This window comes from Aethalodelphis obliquidens, unplaced genomic scaffold (genome assembly GCF_003676395.1).
Source record: "Aethalodelphis obliquidens isolate GAN/ISIS:26980383/991018 unplaced genomic scaffold, ASM367639v1 scaffold102, whole genome shotgun sequence".
NCBI classification, from domain to species: domain Eukaryota; kingdom Metazoa; phylum Chordata; class Mammalia; order Artiodactyla; family Delphinidae; genus Aethalodelphis; species Aethalodelphis obliquidens.
The window spans coordinates 2,800,685-2,822,954 of record NW_020838046.1 but is presented as its reverse complement, the minus strand read 5'-3'; the positions used below and the strand labels follow the sequence as shown (position 1 = coordinate 2,822,954).

The 22,270-nt window shown below is 38.6% G+C and overlaps 1 protein-coding gene across 6 annotated transcripts in view; it reads left to right on the top strand.

Moving 5' to 3' along the window:
* The window catches only part of PGBD2 (piggyBac transposable element derived 2), a 29,859-nt gene extending 19,108 nt beyond the window's left edge, over positions 1 to 10,751 (top strand). For 3 of the 6 annotated variants that reach the window (XM_027096387.1, XM_027096386.1, XM_027096388.1), the window contains exons 2-3: positions 6,440 to 6,503; positions 8,732 to 10,751. In XM_027096387.1, coding sequence (XP_026952188.1) covers positions 6,487 to 6,503; positions 8,732 to 10,493 — 1,779 coding nt within the window. In that variant the 5' untranslated portion in view covers positions 6,440 to 6,486 and the 3' untranslated portion in view covers positions 10,494 to 10,751. Of the gene's footprint in view, positions 1 to 6,439; positions 6,504 to 8,612 lie in introns of those variants that run through there. The other 3 variants (XM_027096390.1, XM_027096389.1, XM_027096385.1) reach the window with 2 other exon arrangements.
* Positions 10,752 to 22,270: the final 11,519 nt, after the last annotated feature.

Here is a 22,270-nt window from a genome sequence, read left to right as displayed (position 1 = left end):
GTATCCTTGTCTTGTTCCTGATCTTAGAGGACAAGCTTTCAGTCTTTCACCACTGAATATGATGTTAGCTGTGTGCTTGTCATCTGTGACTTCTGTTATGTTGAGGTATGTTCCTTCTATACCTAAGTTGTTGAGAGTTTTATCTTGAAAGGATATGGTGTTTTGTCAAGTGCTTTACTGTATCTATTGAGATGTTCCTATGATTTTTATCTTTCATTCTATTGATGTTGTGCATCACGTTGATTTGCATATGTTTTATCAATACCACCCGTGCATCCCAGGGATGACTCCCACTTAATCATGGTGTATGATTTTTTTTAACATCTTTATTGGAGTATAATTGCTTTACACTGGTGTGTTAGTATCTGCTGTACAACAAAGTGAATCAGCTATATGTATATATTTATCCCCATATCCCCTCCCTCTTGCATCTCCCTTCCACCCTCCCTATCCCATCCCACTAGGTGGTCACAAAGCACTAAGCTGATCTCCCTGTGCTGTGCTGCTGCTTCCCACTAGCTATTTTACATTTGGTAGTGTATATATGTCAATGGTACTCTCTCACGTTGTCCCAGCTTACCCTTTCCCCTCCCCATGTCCTCAAGTCCATGCTCTATGTCTGCATCTTTATTCCTGTCCTGCCCCTAAGTTAATGAGAAACATTTTTTTTTTTAGATTCCATATATATGTGTTAGCATACGGTATTTGTTTTTCTCTTTCTGACTTATTTTACTCTCTGTGAGAGACTCTAGGTCCATCCACCTCACTACAAATAATTCAATTTTGTTTCTTTTTTTATGGCTGAGTAATATTGAATTGTATGTATGTGCCACATCTTGTTTATCCATTCATCTGTTGGTGGACACTTAGGTTGCTTCCATGTCCTGCCTATTGTAAATAGTGCTGCAGTGAACATTGTGGTACATGTCTCTTTTTGAATTATGGTTTTCTCAGGGTATATGCCCTGTAGTGGGATTGCTGGGTCAGATGGTAGTTCTGTTTTTAGTGTTTTAAGGACTCCATACTTTTCTCCATAGTGGCTGTATCAATTCACATTCTCACCAACAGTGCAAGAGAGTTCCCTTTTCTCCACACCATCTCCAGCAATTATTGTTTGTAGATTTTTTGATGATGGCCTTTCTGACCGGTGTGAGGTGATACCTCATTGTAGTTTTGATTTGCATTTCTCTAACGATTAGTGATGTTGAACATTCTTTCATGTGTTTGTTGGCAATCTGTATATCTTCTTTGGAGAAATATCTATTTAGGTCTTCTGCCCATTTTTGGATTGGGTTGTTTGTTTTTTTGATATTGAGCTGCATGAGCTGCTTGTATATTTTGGAGATTAATCCTTTGTCAGTTGCTTCATTTACAGATATTTTCCTCCATTCTGAGGGTTTTCTTTTCCTCTTGTTTATGGTTTCCTTTGCTGTGCAAAAGCTTTTAAGTTTCATTAAGTCCCATTTCTTTATTTTTATTTCCATTTCTCTAGGAGGTGGGTCAAAAAGGATCTTGCTGTATTTCTGTCATAGAGTGTTCTGCCTATGTTTTCCTTTAAGAGTTTTATAGTGTCTGGCCTTCCATTTAGGTCTTTTATCCATTTTCAATTTATTTTTGTATATGGTGTTAGGGAGTGTTCTAATTTCATTCTTTTACATGTAACTGTCCAGTTTTTCCAGCACCACTTATTGAAGAGGCTGTCTTTTCTCCATTGTATATTCTTGCCTCCTTTATCAAAGATAAGGTGACCACATGTGTGTGGGTTTATCTCTGGGCTTTCTATCCTGTTCCATTGATCTATATTTCTCTTTTTGCACCAGTACCATACTGTCTTGATTACTGTAGCTTTGTAGTATAGTCTGAAGTCAGGGAGCCTGATTCCTCTAGCTCCGTTTTACTTTCTCAAGATTGCTTTGGCTATTCGGGGTATTTTGTGTTTCCATACAAATTGTGAAATTCTTTGTTCTGGTTCGGTGAAAAATGCCATTGGTAGTTTGATAGGGATTGCATTGAATCTGTAGATTGCTTTGGGTAGTAGAGTCATTTTCACAATGTTGATTCTTCCAATCCAAGAACATGGTATATCTCCCCATCTGTTTGTATCGTCTCTAATTTCTTTCATCAGTGTCTTATAGTTTTCTGCATACAGGTCTTTTGTTTATTCCTACATATTTTTTGTTGTTGTTGCAATGGTAAATGGGAGTGTTTCCTTAATTGCTCTTTCAGATTTTTCATCATGAGTGTATAGGAATGCAAGAGATTTCTGTGCCTTAATTTTGTACTTTGCTACTTTACCAAATTCATTGATTAGCTCTAGTAGTTTTCTGGTATTGTCTTTAGGATTTTCTATGTATCATATCGTGTCATCTGCACACAGTGACAGTTTTGCTTCTTCTTTTCTGATTTGGATTCCTTTTATTTCTTTTTCTTCTCTGATTGCTGTGGCTAAAACTTCCAAAAGTATGTTGAATAATAATGGTGAGAGTGGGCACCTTGTGTTGTTCCTGATCTTAGAGGAAATGGTTTCTGTTTTTCACCATTGAGAATGATGTTGGCTGTGGGTTTTCATATATGGCCTGTATTATGTTGAGGCAGGTTCCCTCTAGTCTACTTTCTGGAGAGTTTTTATCATAAATGGCTGTTGAATTTTGTTGAAAGCTTTTTCTGCATCTATTGAGATCATCGTATGGTTTTTATCCTTCAGTTTGTTAATATGGCATATCACATTGATTGATTTGCATATATTGAAGAATCCTTGCATTCCTGTGATAAACCCCATTTGATCATTTAATGTACTGTTGAATTTGGTGTGATAGTATATTATTTAGAATTTTTGCATCTGTTTTCATCAAGGATATTTGTCTGTAGTTTTCCTTCCTTGTAATGTCCTTATTCTGGCTGTGGTATCATGGTAATACTGACCTTGTAAATGAGTTTAGGGGTATTCCCTTCTCTTTGATATTTTGGAAGAGTTTGGGAAGAATTGGCATTAATTCTTTAAATGTTTGGTAAAATTCACCTTGAATCCATCTGGTCCTGGGCTTTTCTTTGTTGGGAAGTTTTGGGTACTGATTCAGTCTCCTTACTAGTAACTGGTTCGTTCACTTTTTCTCTTTTTTCTTGATTCAGTCTTGGTATATTTTTTGTTTCTAAGAATTATCCATTTCTTCTACATTGTCCAGTGTGTTGGCAGATAAATGTTCCTGCTACCCTCTGATCCTTTGTATTTTTTTTTAACTTTTTATTTTGTACTGGAGTATAGCTGATTAACAATGTGATCGTTTCAGGTGCACAGATCCTTTGTATTTCTGTGGTATCAGTTGTAATGTCTCCTCTTTGATTTATAATTTTGTTGGGTTTTTTTTTTCTTGGATAGTTTAGCTAAAGGTTTGTCAATTTTGTTTGTCTTTTCAAAGAACAAACTCTTAGTTTTGTTAATCTTTTCTCATTTTTTTCTTCTCTCCTTTAGTTATTTCTGCTCTAATCTTTATTGTTTCCTTCCTTCTGCTAACTTTAAGCTTAGTTTGTTCTTTTTTCTAGTTCCTTGAGTTGTAAAGTTGGGTTATTTATTAGAGATAGTTGTCTTTTCGTTCTGTATGTGTTTATGGCTATAAAGTTCCCTCTTAGAACTGCTTTTTCTAACATCCCCTGTTTTCGTATATTGTGTTTCCAATTTTGTTTGTTTTAAGATACTTTTTAGTTTCCTTTTAATTCTTATTTGCTACATTGGTTGTTCAGGAGAATTATTTTTATGCATTCTTGAGTTTTTCAGTTTTCCTCCTGTTACTGATTTCTAGCTTTATACCACTGTGTTCAGGAAAGATACTTAATATGATTTTGGTCTTGTTGAATTTGCTAAGACTTTTTTTGTGGCCTAACATTTAACATCCCAGTAAATGTTCTATGTGTGCTTAAGAAGAATGTATATTTTTCTATTGTTGAATAGAATGTTCTGTATATGTCTTTTATGTGCGTTTGGTCTATAGTGGCATTCAAGTCTGATGTTTCCTTATTGATTCTTCGTCTGAATGATCTACCATTGTTGAGAGCGAGATATTAAAGTCCCCCACTCTTATCTTATTGCCATTTATTTCTCCTTTTTGTTCTCTTAGTATTTGGTTTCTATATTTAGTGCTTAAATATTTACAATTGTTATATCTTTTGATGGATTGTTGTTTTTCATTATGTAATTATCTTATTTTCTTGTTTCCATTTTAGTAAAGTTAATTTCGACTGACATAAGTATAGCTACCCCTGCTTTCTTTTTTTTTTTTTTTGGTTACTATTTGCTTGAAATATCTTTTTCCATCCTTTTACACTCAGCCTATATGTATATTTAAAGGTCAAGTGAGTATCTTGTCAGTAGCATATCATTGGATCTTACTTTTTTATCCGTTAAGCCATTCCGTGGCTTTTGGTTAGTTAATTTAATGAATTTACATTTAAGGTAATTATTGATGGGTAAGGACTAACTGTTTTCATTTTGTTCATCGTTTTCTGTTTTATAAATCCTTTGTTTCTTCTATTCCTGTTGTGTTCTTTTATGATTTGATGAATTATTGTATCATTATGCCTTGACTTCTTTATCATATTCTTTTATGTAACTACAATAAGTTTTTCTTTTGTGTTTGTCATGAGGTTTACATAAAATCTTGAAATGATAGCACCCTATTTTAAACTGGTAACACCTTAACTTCTATAACATTTCTAAACTTTACTCTTTTACTTCTCCTCCCCCTCACATTTTAGATTATTGATGCTACAGTTTACATATTTCTTATAGTATGTATCTAATAACAGATTATTGTAGTTATAGTTGTTTTAGAATGTTATTTTTTCCTTTGTTTTTAAATTGGGGTATAGTTGTTTTACAATGTTGTGTTAGTTTCTACTATACAGTAAAACGAAGTAGAGTTCCCTGTGCTATACAGCAGGTTCTTATTAGTTATCTACTTTATACATATTAGTGTATATATGTCGATCCCAATCTCCCAGTTCATCCCATCCCTCCACTCCCCTCCCACTGCTTTCTCCCCTTGGTGTCCATACATTTGTTCTCTACATCTGTGTCTCTATTTCTGCCTTGCAAACCGGTTCATCGGTACCATTTTTCTACAATCTACATATATGCATTAACTTTTAACTTTAAATCTAGAGTTGTTACTGAATTATACACCCCTATTACCTGACTGACTTTATAGTTACCATTACCAATGAGTTTTACACTCTCTTCATATGATTTTATTATATAATTAGTGCCCTTTTACTTCTACTTGAAGAATTCCTTTTAGCATTTATTTTAAAGCAGGTCTTGTGGTATGAACACCCTCTGCTTTTGTTTGCTTGTGAAAGTCTTTATGTCTTCTTCAGTTTTGAAGGACAGCTTGCTGGGAATAACATTCTTAGTTGATAGTGTTTTCTTTCTACATTTTCAATATATCATCCCATTCTCTCCTGGTCTGAAAAGTTTCTGTTGAAAAATCTGCTACTAGTCTTATAGGGATTCCCCTGTATGTAATTTCTCTTTTTCTTGCTGCTTTCCAAATTCTTTCTTTGTCTTAGACTTTTGACAATTTAATTATAATGTGTCTTGGTGTAGCCCTATTTGAGTTTAACCTATTTGGGGTCCTTTGGGCCTTCTGCCTACTACAGGTTTGTTGGAAGTTTGATGTAGTTAAAATTATCCACCTTCCTTTAAGTTTCTGTGTTTTCTATAAGAAAGGTTTCCCTCTGTGGTCATTAATATACTTTAAAAGTTTTGCTTTTCTGCAGTTAATACTTAATACATCTAGGACTTCGCTATCTAATATAGTAGCCACCACATGTGACTATTTAAATTTGAATTACTTAAAATTACATAAAATTAAAAATTCAATTTCTCAGTCACACTAGCCATATATCCAGTGGTTAATACCCATATGTGGCTCATGGCTACCATATTGGACAGCACTGATATAAAACATTTCTGTCATTGTGGCAAGTTCTATTGGCAGTGCTGATGTAGGACAGTCGTCTTCAACCAGGGGAGATTTTACCTCCTACTCTCCCCACCAGAGGACATTTGTCTAGAAACCTTTTCGTTTTTCACAACTAGTGGTGTAGTTGTTCTATTGGTATCTAGTAGATGGAGGCCTGGGATGCTGTTAAACATCACATAATACATAGGACAACCCCCCACGAGAAACAAAATGCCAATAGTTCTGACTGTGGGAAACCCCGCTCTAGAATGTATTTTGTTATGAGGTGTGAGATGGGGGAGCTTGTTCTTTTTCCCTCTGACTAGCCAGTCAACTACACCTCATTTCCTGTGTGTACTTGATCCATTTCCCTCTGGTTGATAGTGAATCTTGAGATTTTTTTCCCTTAAATGGTAGAGAAGGTCCTATTCCTTTGCTAATTAAGATATGATTTCTTAAAACTGACTTCTGTTGTCTTACAGATTCTTAGACGCTACAAGTAAAGACAAGCTCATGTTCACAATATACCATGGCTTCATCATCAAGGTAGGAGTAATGTTTGTTGAAAGGCTTTATGCAAGTACAGTTGACTCTTGAACACATGGGGATTAGGGGTGCTGACTCTTCGCATTTGAAAATCTGTGTATAACTTTATAATCGGGCCCTCTGCACTGGCGGTTCCAACCCACTGAGGATCATGTAGTACTCCAGGACGTATTTACCGAAAAAAATCTATGTATAAGTGGACTCACATAGTTCAAACCCATGTTATTCAAGGCTAACTATATTTACTTCTCTGCTTTTGAAAGACCAAGTCTATAACATTTTCAGTTCTCAGTCCTGCTGCCCACCCTAAGCACCTGGTGTCTGTGAAGCACCAAGGAGGGAGAGGAGAGAGGAAGATTGGAGAAAAGACAAGGCAGACAAAGGAGTGTGTATGGTACAGTACGGGTGCAGCTGTGTAGCTCTAGTTCTGCACTTGATCTAAAAACATGATTTACTTTCCTCATCTTTCAAGACACAAGATGGTTGTCTGTGGGGCTGCCTCAGTTCCTGCAGGCTTTCTCACTCCAAGGGTTTGAACAGGTATACACAGAGGTGTTTGAGGGCCTGTTTGAGTGGTGAAGCTAGCAGAGATTGTGGCTGGGCAGGCCTGGATCTGCTGCTGTAGACCAGGGGAGGCATGAAGATGGCTGTTACCCTTTGAGAACGTGTCTTAGTTCGAGGTCCATGGAAAGGAAGAGCTTCAGGTTTCCTCTCCCTTTCTGGCTGGCCATGGAGAGCTTGAGGCATACCTCATCTCCCCAGAGGTCAGACTTCTTGTGCTCTAGCCTCCAGCAGGGGTGGCTGGTGGAGTCAGTGTCCTGGAAGTGAGGTTGGAGTGAATCTCTAATGCAGCTTAAACTCCAAAGCCTAAGAGCAGGCAGAGAAATAGCCTTTGTGGTAAAGCCTGCATCCTCCCTCTGGTACACGGCTTTTCTCATGCAGAGGCCAAGGCATAGGGCAGCAGCAGTGCCCACGTTCCCAAGTCCAGTCTGTTCTCATAGCCAGAGTAATGTATTTGACCCCTCACTGTCCTGCTCCATCCCCTCAGGGGCTTCCTGTGATAACTGAATACAACTGGAAGTCCTGATCAGGACCTCTGGAACCCTGTGGGGCCTTGGCCCTGGACCCAGCCACCTCTGCTCTACTCTCCTCCCCTCACTACATCTGCAGTGTCACTAACCTCCTTGCTGTTCATAGATATCAAGTCCCTTCAACCACAGGGCCTTGCACCTGTACCTACAGTTCTTTCTCTCCCTCTGGGACACCCAGTCTCCAGCTGTCTGCAAGGCTCACTCCACCTCTCCAGGCCATCTGCCCTGTGAGCCTTCCCTCATCATATGTCTAAAGTAGCACCCCCAGCCCTATTCCTTTGCTGCACTCTCTGTCCCTTATTCAGGATGGCCCTCATCACTACCTGATGCCGTCCTGCATAGCTGCGTGTTTGTTGATGTGTCATCTGTCTCCTCCATTTGGAAACAAGTGCTATGCAGGTCAGGAAGTGGAGTGTGCTCACTGCCAGCCCCTGGGCAGCACCTGCTCGTGGTTGGTGCCCACTAAATACAAATATCTCTTGCATTTGGTTCCTACATGTACAGGGAGAGTTAGAATAGCAGGGGTTTCCATGTTTCCAAATCTATTTAGCAGTTAGTATGCAGTAGGATATCAGATGTTGAGGGAGCTTTGTGAAAATCTGTCTGAATCTGTTTAGGTCCTGAATTTGGGTAGTGAGAGTTCAAGTATGGAGAGTTTGAGAATTGGGGAAGTGAGGAAACTTATATATGCCAAGTGAGTAAGAAAAAGGGAAGAGACAGATAAGGCAGAAGCATGAAAGCAGAGCTGCTAGGGCCACTGAGTCAGGAGACATCGGTGGATGTCACTTCAGCAGCCGAGCCTTCCCATTGACAGTTACTGTTAACCAGGTGATAACAGTGGCACCTGGCTTCATCACAAGAGGGGATCCTCTATTCAGACACTTTATTTAAGAAGGAAAGGAAGTATGGAATACCTCTTTAGAATGTCTCCCTTCATTAAAATACTTCTGCACTTAGATGAATAATTTGTGTTTGTCTGGAAAATTCACTTATCTGGCACTATGACTTATGGTGTTAGGTCCAAGATGCTGTTGCAGTGGGAGTGCCCTCCTCTTGGGCAATGCTTTAGTGGAGTTTTCTGCTGAAGCACTGGCTTTCCTGCATGGCCTCTCTTCATTCTGTTTCCTGTCATCGCAGCAGCCTCACTACCGGGAGAAGAACCGGCTCAAAGCTGAAGTCCATGAAGTTGCTTGAGGTTCTGAATGCTCTGGAGGAGGAGGAGTCTGACCAGAGTAGGGAGGAGATCTTCATTGCACCGCCCAACAATGCCTCAGGGGACTTCACTGATGAGGACTCGGGTGATGAAGATGGCCGGCGAGGAACCCTCCTGCCTGGCAATGTGCTGCATGCCTTTGTTGTGCCTGAGGACTCTGGCACCGGGGAGGATGATGATGACCTGCAGCTGCAGCCAGCCATGAAGAAGCAAAAGGCAGTAGTGGAACCTCAACATGTTTGGACCAAAAGAGATATCTGCCCGGACTTCACCAGTTGGACAGCATCGGATCCTCATATGGAGGATCTCAAAAGCCAGGAACTGAGTCCTGTAGGCCTCTTTGAATTGTTTTTTGATGAAGGAACAATTAATTTTATTGTTAATGAAACCAATCGTTATGCTTGGCAGAAGAATGTCAACCTGGGTCTCACAGCTCAGGAATTGAAGTGTGTTTTGGGCATTTTGATTTTAAGTGGGTATATCTCCTATCCAAGGAGAAGGATGTTTTGGGAAACATCCCCTGATTCACATCATCATCTTGTGGCTGATGCAATTAGAAGGGACAGATTTGAACTGATCTTCTCATACCTGCATTTTGCAGATAACAATGAGCTTGATGAAAGTGATAGGTTTGCCAAGGTGAGGCCTCTCATTGTCCGCATGAACTACAATTTCCAGAAGCATGCACCCTTGGAAGAGTTCTACAGCTTTGGCGAGTCTATGTGTGAGTACTTTGGACACCGGGGGTCCAAGCGTCTGCCTGCGGGGAAACCTGTGCGGCTGGGCTACAAGATCTGGTGTGGGACGACCAGCAGGGGCTATTTGGTGTGGTTCGAGCCCTCACAGGGCACACTGTTCACTAAGCCAGACAGGGGCCTGGACCTAGGAGGCAGTATGGTGGTGAAATTTGTGGATGCACTTCAGACACGTGGGTGTCTGCCATACCACATATTTTTTGACAAGGTTTTTACAAGTGTCAAATTGATGTCCATTTTAAGGAAGAAAGGAGTGAAGGCCACAGGAACTGTTCGTGAGTACAGAACTGAACGATGTCCTCTTAAAGATCCCAGAGAACTGAAGAGAATGAAGAGGGGTTCGTTTGATTACAAAGTTGATGAGAGTGAGGAGATCATCGTGTGCCGCTGGCATGATAGCAGTGTGGTCAACATCTGCTCCAACGCTGTGGGCATAGAACCAGCAGGGCTGACCAACCATCACTCGGGAGCAGCCAAGACGCAGGCCCAGGTTCATCAGCCATCCCTGCTGAGGCTGTACCAGGAGAAGGTCGGGGGTGTCGGCCGCATGGACCAGAACATCGCCAAGTACAAGGTGAAGATTCGGGGTATGAAGTGGTACTCGAGTTTCATTGGCTATGTTATTGACGCTGCTCTTAACAATGCATGGCAGCTGCACAGGATATGCTGCCATGATGCCCAGGTGGACCTTCTGGCCTTCCGGAGATATGTGGCCTGCGTGTACCTAGAGAGCAACGCCGATACATCATCCCAAGGGAGGCGAAGCAGGCGGCTGGAAACCGAGAGCCGCTTTGACATGATTGGGCACTGGATCATCCACCAGGACAAGAGGACCCGGTGTGCCCTGTGCCACTCACAGACCAACACCCGCTGTGAGAAGTGCCAGAAGGGCGTCCATGCCAAGTGCTTCAGGGCGTACCACATCCGGTAATGCATCCTGGGCAGAGGGAGCCCCCTGGATGTTTGGTTTGTTATGAGATGTTTACAGCTAATTACATATAGCATTTGGGGCCTTTGTGTGTTGTGTTGACAAAAAGAGACCTGAATCCCTGATTTGGTTTTGTATTTTTCCTCGTCTTCCTTACAGTTATCTTTTTATCATCTTCTGTTATGCCTACATGTAATATAAATTAATATTTATGTTAGTAATCATAAATGTTTATAAATATATATTTTATACTGTTATTTATTTCAACTTATGGACGCTTTTTTATTCAAATAAAAATCTTGCTTTGGGGTATAGCTGTCCTGATAAGGAGACTTGAACGTAACCAAAAACTTAAGAGAAACTTTCGTGAACAGTAAAAAGATTTTATAGTGTATGCTCTCAGTTATAATCTAAGATATAGGCAATATTGTATCAATATGATGAAGGATATCTTAATCATATTTATTTCACTTTAATTTAATGCTAGCAAACTGTCCAGCTGACTAGATTTGTAGAGTTTGTATTTTCTTGATAAAAAATATTTTTCTCATACACATATCCATGTGGAATCCATTTTTATAAATAGTGTGAAGTAGGGAGTCTTTTCCCCCAAATGGATGGTTAGCATCATATTAATATTAAGAGTTATATATATATGTCCCCAGTGATTTAAATTCTACCTTTAAAAATTCCTGAACTTTGGGGGAAAATACTGAAACGAAGAAAAAAGTTTATGTTAGAAAGCCTAGTGGAATATAATCCAGAAGAATAAAAGAAATACATATAAAAATATGGACTTAATCAAAAATCTAAGAGAGCATGTTGAGTATCTTTATTTGGTAAAGAACTTTCTACAATAGCACAAATAAAAAAGAAACACATCAATATATTTGACCATATAAAACTGTAAAATTGACATTCATTAGTAAAGGTAAAATGCAAAGAAACTGAGAAAATATGTTACAAATAATTCCATTTGTAATAATATCCTCAGTGCAAAAAGATCTCGTAAACACATAGGTGACAAGGGTAAAATGTGCAATGTTATATAAAATAACAAATGATGGAAGATGAAAAACAAATGAACAGTGAAGATACATAAGAGGGAATAAACTGCAAAGGTAAGTAATTACTAGATATCCTTTTTTTAAACAAATGAATTTATTTGTACATAATTACTGTTGGTATGGGTGTAGAAAGGTGACAGATTCATGTAGTACCTGAGGGAGTGTAAATCTGTACACTCTTTCTGAAGGCAATTTATCAGGCCCATCCAAAATCTTAAAAATTGTTCATACCCATAGAAAAGGAAATGTTTGGTCCATTGCGATGTGAATACATAAATAAAAGGGGCAGATCCTCCCTTCAGTGGAATCCCAATTATAAATGTAGTAGGAAGGATGGAAATAAAATACTGCTATTTGGCAAACACCACAGCAGTAATTTTGCAGGCAAGAACTGTCAGTAGATGCTAAACTTAGGAGGACAAAGCATTTCCTCACAAGATATCCAGGGGGAATAAACAGAAACTGCTTAGTGGAGAAATCAGGCACACCACCACAACCAAGCAGTCAAAGTTAATACCACCAGTATTGAGATAGAGACATCATGTGTCCTACCCCACTCTCCCCAGGTATGGTAGGTACACTGTGATATTCCTGCCCAGAATGTACAGCCTGCATTCTACATCATGAGAAAACATGAGACAAACGCAAACTGAGGGACATTCCACAAAACAGTTGAATACCTTTTGAAAGTGTTGAGGCTGTAAAAGACAATGAGGATCTGTCCACAATTAGATGAGACCAAGGAAGTATAACAAATGTGATGTGTGATACTCGCCAGGTTCCACAAAAAAGCTTTCAAAAAGAACATTAGTGGGACAGTTGGTGAAACTTGAATAAGATCCATAGTTATACTGTTTTATAAATATTAATTTCCTGGCTTTGACAACTGTACTGTGGTTATGCAGGATGTCAGCATCTGGGGAAGACTGGTAAAAGGGAACTATCTGTACCCCTGGAACTGTTTTGTAGGTTTGAAATACTTTCAGAGTGAACATTAAAAAATGTTTATACCTTTGGTGCATTATTTCCATCTTTAGAAATCTAGCCTGGATACTTTAAAACATTTGTCTTATGGAGAAGTTTGTTCATCAAATTCTACTCTTCAGTTTTCGTCTCTTGCATCATGATGATCCTGAAATATTAACCAGGTGTTTTTTATCTTACTGATGGTCCAAATCAATTAATTGAATGGTTGTGAAAACAGTTTGTGATGCTTCCAGAAGCTACAGAATGGCCAATTGTTATTCCTCTCTTAAGAGCTAAAGGAAATATTTACACTTAGATGTTTGGTCGCAGGTTGTAATTGATGTATGATTGATGTAGAAGCATGTGTAATTGATGTAGGAGCATGTGCAGTCTATCCCAGGCCACTAAATGATGCCAAAACTAACACAGTAGAAGACTGTGTAGACAGTATCAAGTATCACAACTGGCAGTCAAGGCCAGATGACATTCCTAGTTGACATATTCCCAAAGGAAGACTTTAAGGTACAAAATGAAACTATGGTCTGTCACCAATCCCACAATTGGGGAAGCACTTGAACAGATTGTCTACCTTGTCTACTCTAGTACTGCAGAACCATTCATGAATCTTTTAACTAGAAAGGATATGAAAGTTGTCCTGGTTATTCTGGATGACATTTCAAAATTCTTCTAGTTGTTGAGAAACTAGACAAAATTAAAAACGAAACAAAACTTAGTACACCAAACTATGGAAGCATGCACAACATTGAAACTTTTCAAATGAACCATGAAAATGACTTTGTCTACAAGACTTCATTGATTGCCAGGCTATTATGTCTTTTTAAAAAAAGGTGGTAAAACACGTAACATAAAATTTATTATCTGTTGTATTTTGTCAGATGCTTTTTCTGACTCTATTGTGATGATCATGTTATTTTTTTCATTTTATTAACGTGATATGTTACATTTATTGATTTGTATATGTTGAACCATCCTTGCATCCCAGAGGTAAATTCCAGTTGGTCATGGTACATAATCCTCTTAATGTGTTCTGGAATTCAGTTTGCAAATATTTTGTTGAAATTTTTTGCATCTACATTCCTCAGGGATATTGGTCTGTAGTTTTCTTTTTTTGTAGAGTCTTTATCTGGTTTTGGTAACAGGGTAATGTTGGTCTTGTAGAATGAGTTCGGAAGTGTTCCCTCATCTTCAATTTCTTGGAAGGGCTTGAGAAGGATTGGCATTTATTCTTTTTAAAATGTATGGTAGAATTCACCAGTGAAGTTGTTTAGTCCTGGGGTTTTCTGTGTTGGGAGGTTTTGAGTACTTACTCAATCTCTTTACTTGTTATTGTTCTGTTCAGATTTTCTATTTTTTTTTCCTGAATCAGCCTTAGTAGGTTGTGTGTTTCTAAACATTTACCCATTTCTTCTAGGTTATCTAATTTGTTGGTGTATAACTATTCATAGTAGTCTCTTATGATTCTACGTATTTATGTAATATCAATTGTAATGTCTCCTCTTTCACTTCTAATTTTATTATTTGAGTCTTCTTTCTCATTATTTAAGTTAGTTTAGCTGAAGATTTGTCAATTTAGTTTATCTTTAAAAGTCAGCTCTTAGTTTTTTCATCTTTTCTATTGTTTTTCTGGTTGCTGTATTATTTATTTTGCTCTGATATTTATTATTTCCTTCATTCTCCTGATCCTGTGCTTAATTTTTCTTCTTTTTATGCTCTTGTGGTTTAAAGTTAGGTTATTTAATTTTTTTTTTCTAGTTTCATAGTATATGCAGTTATTGCTTTAAACTTTCCTCTCAGAACTGCTTTTGCAGCATCCCATAGGACTTGGTATGTTGTACTTCCTTTTGCAGTTGTTTTGAGATATTTTTAAATTTCCCTTTTGATTTCTTTTGTTTTTTAAAGGTGTGTTGTTTAGTTTCCACATATTTGTAAATTCTCTAGCTTTCCTTTTGTTGATTTCTAGTTTCATACCAATGTGGTCAGAAAAGAGAATGCTTTCAATCTTCTAAAATTTACTAAGACTTGTTTTGTGTCTTATATGCTTTATCTTGGAGAATGTTCCATGTGCATTTGTGAAAAATGTGTATTCTGCAGCTGTTGGATGGAATGTTTTATATATGTCTGTTAAGTTTATTGTTCTAAAGTCTGGTTCGGTTTAAACATTTTCTTTTGGTTTTTCTTTGTCGATGATCTATCCATTGCTGAGAGTGAGGTATGGAATTGCCCTTTTATTATTGTATTATTGTCTATTTCTCATTTCAGATCAGTTAGTATTTGCTTAATACATTTAGGTGCTCCTATTTTGGGTGCATATATATTTACAATTGTTATATATTCTTGATGTATTGAGCTCATTATCATTATATAAAGACCCTTTTGTCTCTTATTCCTGTTTTTGGCTTGAAGTCTATTTTGTATTTTATATATATATATATATATATATATGTATATGTATATATAGCTACCCACTTTCTTTTGAATTCCATTTGCATGGGATATCTTCTTCTAACCACTTTGAGCCTATGTGTGCCTTTGGAGCTAAAGTGTATAAAGCCTCTTGTGTACAGTATATAGTTGGGTCTTTTTTTTCCATGCAGCCACTTTATGCCTTCTCACCTCCTTTCAATTTCTGCTTCTTTCAGAATTTCTTGCAAGGTAGATCCAGTGGTTGAGAACTCCCACAGCTTTTGTTTGTCTGGGAAAGTAGTTATTTCTCCTTCATATCTAAAGGACAACTTTACCAGATAAAGGATGTTTTTTTAAACATCTTTATTGGAGTATAATTCCTTTACAGTGGTGTGTTAGTTTCTGCTTTATAACAAAGTGAATCAGCTATACATATACATATATCACCATATCTCCTCCTTCTTGCGTCTCCCTCCCACCCTACTTATCCCACCCTCTAGGTGGTCACAAAACACTGAGCTGATCTCCCTGTGCTATGTGGATATTTCCCACTAGCTATCTATTTTACATTTGATAGTATATATAGTATATATAAGTCCATGCCACTTTCTCACTTCGTCCCAGGTTACCCTTCCCCCTTCCCATGTACTCAAGTCCATTCTCTACATCTGTGTCTTTACTCCTGTCCTGCCCCTAGGTTCTTCATAACCATTTTTTGTTGTTGTTGTTGTTGTTTAGATTCCATATATATGTGCTAGCATATGGTTTTTGTTTCTCTCTTTTTGAGTTCACTCTGTATGACAGACTATAAGTCCATCCACCTCACTACAAATAATACAATTTAGTTTCTTTTTATGGCTGAGTAATATTCCATTGTATATATGCACCACATCTTCTTTATCCATTCATCTGTTGATGGACACATAGGTTGTTCCATGACATGCCTATTGTAAATAGAGCTGCAGTGAACATTGTGGTACATGACTCTTTTTGAATTATCGTTTTCTCAGGGTATATGCCCAGTAGTGGGATTGCTGGGTTGTATGGTTGTTCTATTTTTGGTTTTTTATGGAACCTCCATACTGCTTTCCATAGTGACTGTATCAGTTTACATTCCCACCAACAGTGCAAGAGGGTTCCCTTTCACCAGACCCTCTCCATCATTTCTTGTTTGTAGGTTTTTTGATGATGGCCATTCTGACTGGTGTGAGGTGATACCTCATTGTAGTTTTGATTTGCATCTCTGTAATGATTAGTGATGCTCCGTATCCTTTCATATGTTTGTTGGCAAGCTGTATGTCTTCTTTGGAGAAATGTCATTTAGGTTTTTGGCCTATTTTTGGATTGGGTTGTTTGTTTTTTTGAGATTGAGCTGCTTGTAAATTTTGGAGATTAATCCTTTGCCAGTTGCTTCATTTGCAAATATTTTCTCCTCTTCAGCGGGTAGTCTTTTTGTCTTGTTTATGGTTTCCTTTGCTGTCCAGAAGCTTTTAAGTTTCATTAGGTCCCACTTGTTTATTTTTATTTCCATTTCTCTAGGAGGTGGGTCAAAAAGGATCTTGCTGTGATTTCTGTCATAGAGTGTTCTGCCTATGTTTTCCTCTAAGAGTTTTATAATGTTTGGCCTTATATTTAGGTCTTTAATCCATTTGGGGTTTATTTTTGTATATGGTGCGAGGGAGTGCTCTAATTTCATTCTTTTACATGTAGCTGTCCAGTTTTCCCAGTACCACTTATTGAAGTGGCTGTCTTTTATCCATTGTATATTCTTGCCTCCTTTATCAAAGATAAGGTGACCATATGTGTGTGGGTTTATCTCTGGGCTTTCTATCCTGTTCCATTGATCTATATTCCTGTTTTTGTGCCAGTACCATACTGTTTTGATTACTGTAGCTTTGTAGTATAATCTGAAGTCAGGGCGCTTGATTCCTCCTCAGTTTTTCTTTCTCAAGATTGCTTTGGATATTCAGGGTCTCTTGTGATTTCATAAAAATTGTGAAATTTTTTGTTCTGTTTTGTGAAACATGCCATTGGTAGTTTGAAAGGGATTGCATTGAATCTGTAGATTGCTTTGGGTAGTATAGTCGTTCTCACAATGTTGATTCTTCCAATCCAACAACATGGTATATCTCTCCATCTGTTTGTATCATCTTTAATTCCTTTCATCAATGTCTTGTAGTTTTCTGCGTACAGGTCTTTTGTCTCCATAGGTAGGTTTATTCCTAGGTATTTTATTCTATTTGTTGCAATGGTAAATGGAGGTGTTTCATTAATTTCTCTTTCGGATTTTTCATCATTAGTGTATAGGAATGCCAGAGATTTCTGTGCCTTAAGTTTGTATCCTGCTACATTACCAAATTCATTGATTAGCTCTAGTAGTTTTCTGGTCTTTAGGATTTTCTATCTATAGTATCATGTCATCTGCAAACAGTGACAGCTTTACTTCTTTTCCGATTTCGATTCCTTTTATTTCTTTTTCTTCTCTGATTGCTGTGGCTAAAACTTACAAAAGTATGTTGAATAATAGTGGAGAGAGTGGGCAACCTTGTCTTTTTCCTGATCTTAGTGGAAATGCTTTCAGATTTTCACCATTAAGAATGATGTTGGCTCTGGGTTTATCAATATGACCTTTATTATGTTGAGGTTAGTTCCCTCTGTGCCTACTTTCCGGAGGGGTTTTATCATAAATGTGTGTTGAATTTTGTCAAAAGCTTTTGCTGCATCTATTGAGATGATCATATGGTTTTTCTCCTTCAGTTTGTTAATATGGTGTACCACATTGATTGATTTGCATATATTGAAGAATACTTGCATTCGTGAGATAAACCCCACTTGATCATGATGTATGATCCTTTTAAATGTGCTGTTGGACTCTGCTAGTATTTTGTGGAGGATTTTTACATCTATGTTCATCAGTGATATTGGCCTGTAGTTTTCTTTCTTTGTGACATCTTTGTCTGGCTTTGGTATCAGGGTGATCGTGGCCTTGTAGATTGAGTTTGGGAATGTTCCTCCCTCTGCTATATTTTGGAAGAGTTTGAGAAAGATAGATGTTAGCTTTTCTCTAAATGTTTGATAGAATTCGCCTGTGAAGCCATCAGGTCCTGGGCTTTTGTTTTTTGGAAGATTTTTAATCACAGTCTTAATTTCAGTGCTTGTGATTGCTCTGTTTATATTTTCTATTTCTTCCTGGTTCAGATTTGGAAGGTTGTGCTTTTCTAAGAATTTGTCCATTTCTTCCAGGTTGTCCATTTTATTGGCATAGAGTTGCTTGTAGTAATCTCTCATGATCCTTTGTATTTCTGCAGTGTCTGTTGCTACTTTTCATTTCTAATTCTATTGGTTTGAGTCTTCTCCCTTTTTTCTTGATGAGTCTGGCTAATGGTTTATCAATTTTGTTTATCTTCTCAAAACAACAGCTTTTAGTTTTATTGATCTTTGGTATTGTTTCCTTCATTTCTATTTCATTTTTTTCTGATCTGATCTTTATTATGATTTCTTTCCTTCTGCTAACTTTGGGGTTTCTTTTGCTCTTCTTTCTTTAATTGCTTTATGTGTAAGGTTAGGGTGTTTATTTGAGATGTTTCTTGTTTCTTGAGGTGGGATTGTATTGCTATACACTTCCCTCTTAGAACTGCTTTTGCTGCATCCCATATGATTTGGGACATTGCAATTTCATTGTCATATCTTTCTAGGTAGTATTAAATTTACTCTTTGATTTCTTCAGTGATCTCTTGGTTATTAAGCAGTGTATTGTTTAGCCTCCATGTGTTTGTATTTTTACAGATATTTTCCTGTAATTGATATGTAGTCTCACAGCACTGTGGTTGGAAAAGATATTTGATACAATTTCAATTTTCTTAAATTTACCAAGGCTTGATTTGTGACCCAAGATATGGTCTATCCTGGAGAATGTTCCATGAGCACTTGAGAAGAAATTGTTTTGGGATGTAATGTCCTATAAATATCAATTAAGTCCATCTTGTTTAATGTATCATTTAAAGCTTGTTTTTCCTTATTTATTTTCATTTTGGATGATCTGTCCATTGGTGAAAGTGGGATGTTAAAGTCCTGTAGTATGATTGTATTACTCTCGATTTCCCCTTTTATGGCTGTTAGCATGTGCCTTAAGTACTGAGGTCCTCCTATGTTGGGCGCATAAATATTTACAAAGTTATATCTTCTTCTTGGATTGATCCCTTGATCATTATGTAGTGTCCTTCTTTGTCTCTTGTAATAGTCTTTATTTTAAAGTCTATTTTGTCTGATATGAGAATAGCTACTCCAGCTTTCTTTTGGTTTCCATTTGCATGCAATATCTTTTTCTATCCCCTCACTTTCAGTCTGTATGTGTCCCTAGGTCTGAAGTGAATCTCTTGTAGACAGCATATATACGGGTCTCATTTTTGTATCCAGTCAGCCAGTATATGTCTTTTTGTTGGAACATTTAATTCATTTACATTTAAGGTAATTATTGATATGTATGTTTCTATTCACATTTTCTTAATCTTGGGTTTGTTATTGTAGGTCTTTTCCTTCTCTTGTGTTTCCTGCCTAGAGTAGTTCCTTTAGCATTTGTTGTAAAGCTGGTTTGGTGGTGTTAAAATCTCTTAGCTTTTTCTTGTCTGTAAATGTTTTAATTTCTCTGACGACTGAATGAGTTCCTTGCTGGTAGAGTAATCTTGGTTGTAGGTTTTTCCCTTTCATCACTTTAAACATGTCCTGCCACTCCCTTCTGGCTTGCAGAGTTTCTGCTGAAAGAGCAGCTGTTAACCTTATGGGGATTCTCTTATATGTTATTTGTTGCTTTTCCCTTGCTGCTTTTAATATTTTTTCATTGTATTTAATTTTTAATTGTTTAATTAATATGTGTCTTGGCGTGTTTCTCTTTGGATTTATCCTGTATGGGGCTCTCTGCACTTCCTGGACTTGATTAACTATTACCTTTCCCATATTATGGAAGTTTTCAACTATAATCTCTGCAAATATTTTCTCAGTCCCTTTCTTTTTTTCTTCTTCTGGGAACCCTATAATTCAAATGTTGGCACATTTAATGTTGTCCCAGAAGTCTCTGAGACTGTCCTCAATTCTTTTCATTCTTTTTTGTTTATCCTGCTCTGCAGTAGTTATTTCCACTATTTTATCTTCCAGGTCACTTATCCGTTCTTCTGCCTCAGTTTTTCTGCAATTGATTCCTTCTAGAGATTTAAAATTTTCATTTGTGGTGTTTCATCATTGTTTGTTTGCTCTTTAGGTCTTCTAGGTCACTGTTAAACGTTTCTTGTGTTTTCTCCATTCTATTTCCAAGATTTTGGATCATCTTTACTATCATTATTCTGAATTCTTTTTCAGATAGAGTGCCTATTTCCTCTTCACTTGTTTGGTCTGGTGGGTTTTTACCTTGCTCCTTCATCTGCTGTGCATTTCTCTGTCTTCTCATTTTGCTTAACTTACTTGGTTTGGGGTGTCCTTTTCGCAGGCTGCAGGTTCGTAGTTCCCATTGTTTTTGGTGTCTACCCCCAGTGGTTAAGGTTGTTTCAGTGGGTTGTTTAGGCTTCCTGGTAGAGGCGACTGGTGCCTGTGTTTTGGAGGATGAGCCTGGATCTTGTCTTTCTGGTGGGCAGGACCGCATCCAGTGGTGTGTTTTGGGGTGTCTGTGACTTTATTATGATTTTAGGCAGACTCTATGCCAATGGGTGGGTTGGTGTTCCTGTCTTGCTGGTTGTTTGGTATAGGGTGTCCAGCACTGTAGCTTGCTGGTCGTTGAGTGAAGCTGGGTCTTAGCATTGAGATGGAGATCTCTGGGAGAGGTTTCACCATTTGATATTATGTGGAGTTGGGAGGTCTCTGGTGTACCAATGTCCTGAGCTTGGCTCTCCCACCTCAGAGGCACAGGCCTGACAGCTGGCCAGAGCACCAAGACCCTGTCAGCCACACGACTCAGAACAAAAGGGAGAAAAAAGAAAGAAAAATAAAATAAAGTTATCAAAATAAAAAATAATTATTAGAAGTAAAAAAAATAAAAGTAATAAAAAAAGAAAATAAAGAAAGAAGGAAAGAAGAGAGCAACCAAACCAAAGCATAAATCCACCAATGATAATGAGCACTAAAAACTGTACTAAGGAAAAAAAGAAAAAAAACAGACAGAGAGAACCCTAGGACAAATGGTAAAAGCAAAGCTATACAGACAAAATCACACACAGAATCATACACCTACACACCCACAAAAAGAGAAAAAGGGGAAAAAAATATATATATCTTTGCTCCCAAAGTCCACCTCCTCAATTTGGGATGATTCGTTGTCTATTCAGGTATTCCACAGATGCAGGGTACATCAAGTTGATTGTGGAGATTTAATCCGCTGCTCCTGAGGCTGCTGGGTGAAATTTCCCTTTCTCTTCTTTGTTCACACAGCTGCCGGGTTTCAGCTTTGGATATGGACCTGCCTCTGCGTGTAGGTCGCCTGAGGGTATCTGTTCTTTGCTCAGACAGGACGGGGTTAAAGGAACAGCTGATTCTGGGGCTCTGGCTCACTCAGGCCACGGGGAGGGAGGCGGATGCGGGGCCAGCCTGCGGTGGCAGTGGCCGGCGTGGCATTGCACCAGCCTGAGGTGTGCCCTGTGTTCTCCCAGGAAAGATGTCCCTGGATCCCGGGACCCTGGCAGTGGCAGGCAGCACAGGCTCCCTGGAGGGTTGGTTTGGGTAGTGACCTGTACTTGCACACAGGCTTCTTGGTGTCAGCAGCAGCAGCCTTATCATCTCATGCCCGTCTCTGTGGTCCGCGCCGATAGCCGCGGCTCATGCCCGTCTCTGGAGCTCCTTTAAGCGACACTGTTAATCCCCTGTCCTCATGCACCAGGAAACAAAGAGGCAAGGAAAAGTCTCTTGCCTCTTCAGCAGCTCCAGACTTTTGCCTGGACTCCCTCCCGGCTAGCCGTGGCCCATTAGCCCCCTTCAGGCTGTGTTCACGCAGCCAACCCCAGTCCTCTCCCTGGGGTCTGACCTCTGAAGCCCGAGCCTCAGCTCCCAGCCCCTGCCCGTCCAGGCAGGTGAGCAGACAAGCCTCTCGGGCTGGTGAGTGCAGGTCTGCACCAATCCTCTATGTGGGAATCTCTCTGCTTTGCCCTCTGCACCACTGTTGCTGCGCTCTCCTCCATGGCTCCAGAGCTCCCCACCTCCGCCACCTGCAGTCTGCACCCGTGAAGGGGCTTCCTAGTGTGTGGAAACCTTTCCTCCTTCACAGCTCCCTCCCACTGGTGCAGGTCCCATCCCTATTCTTTTGTCTCTGTTTTTTCTTTTTTCTTTTGCCCTACCCAGGTGCGT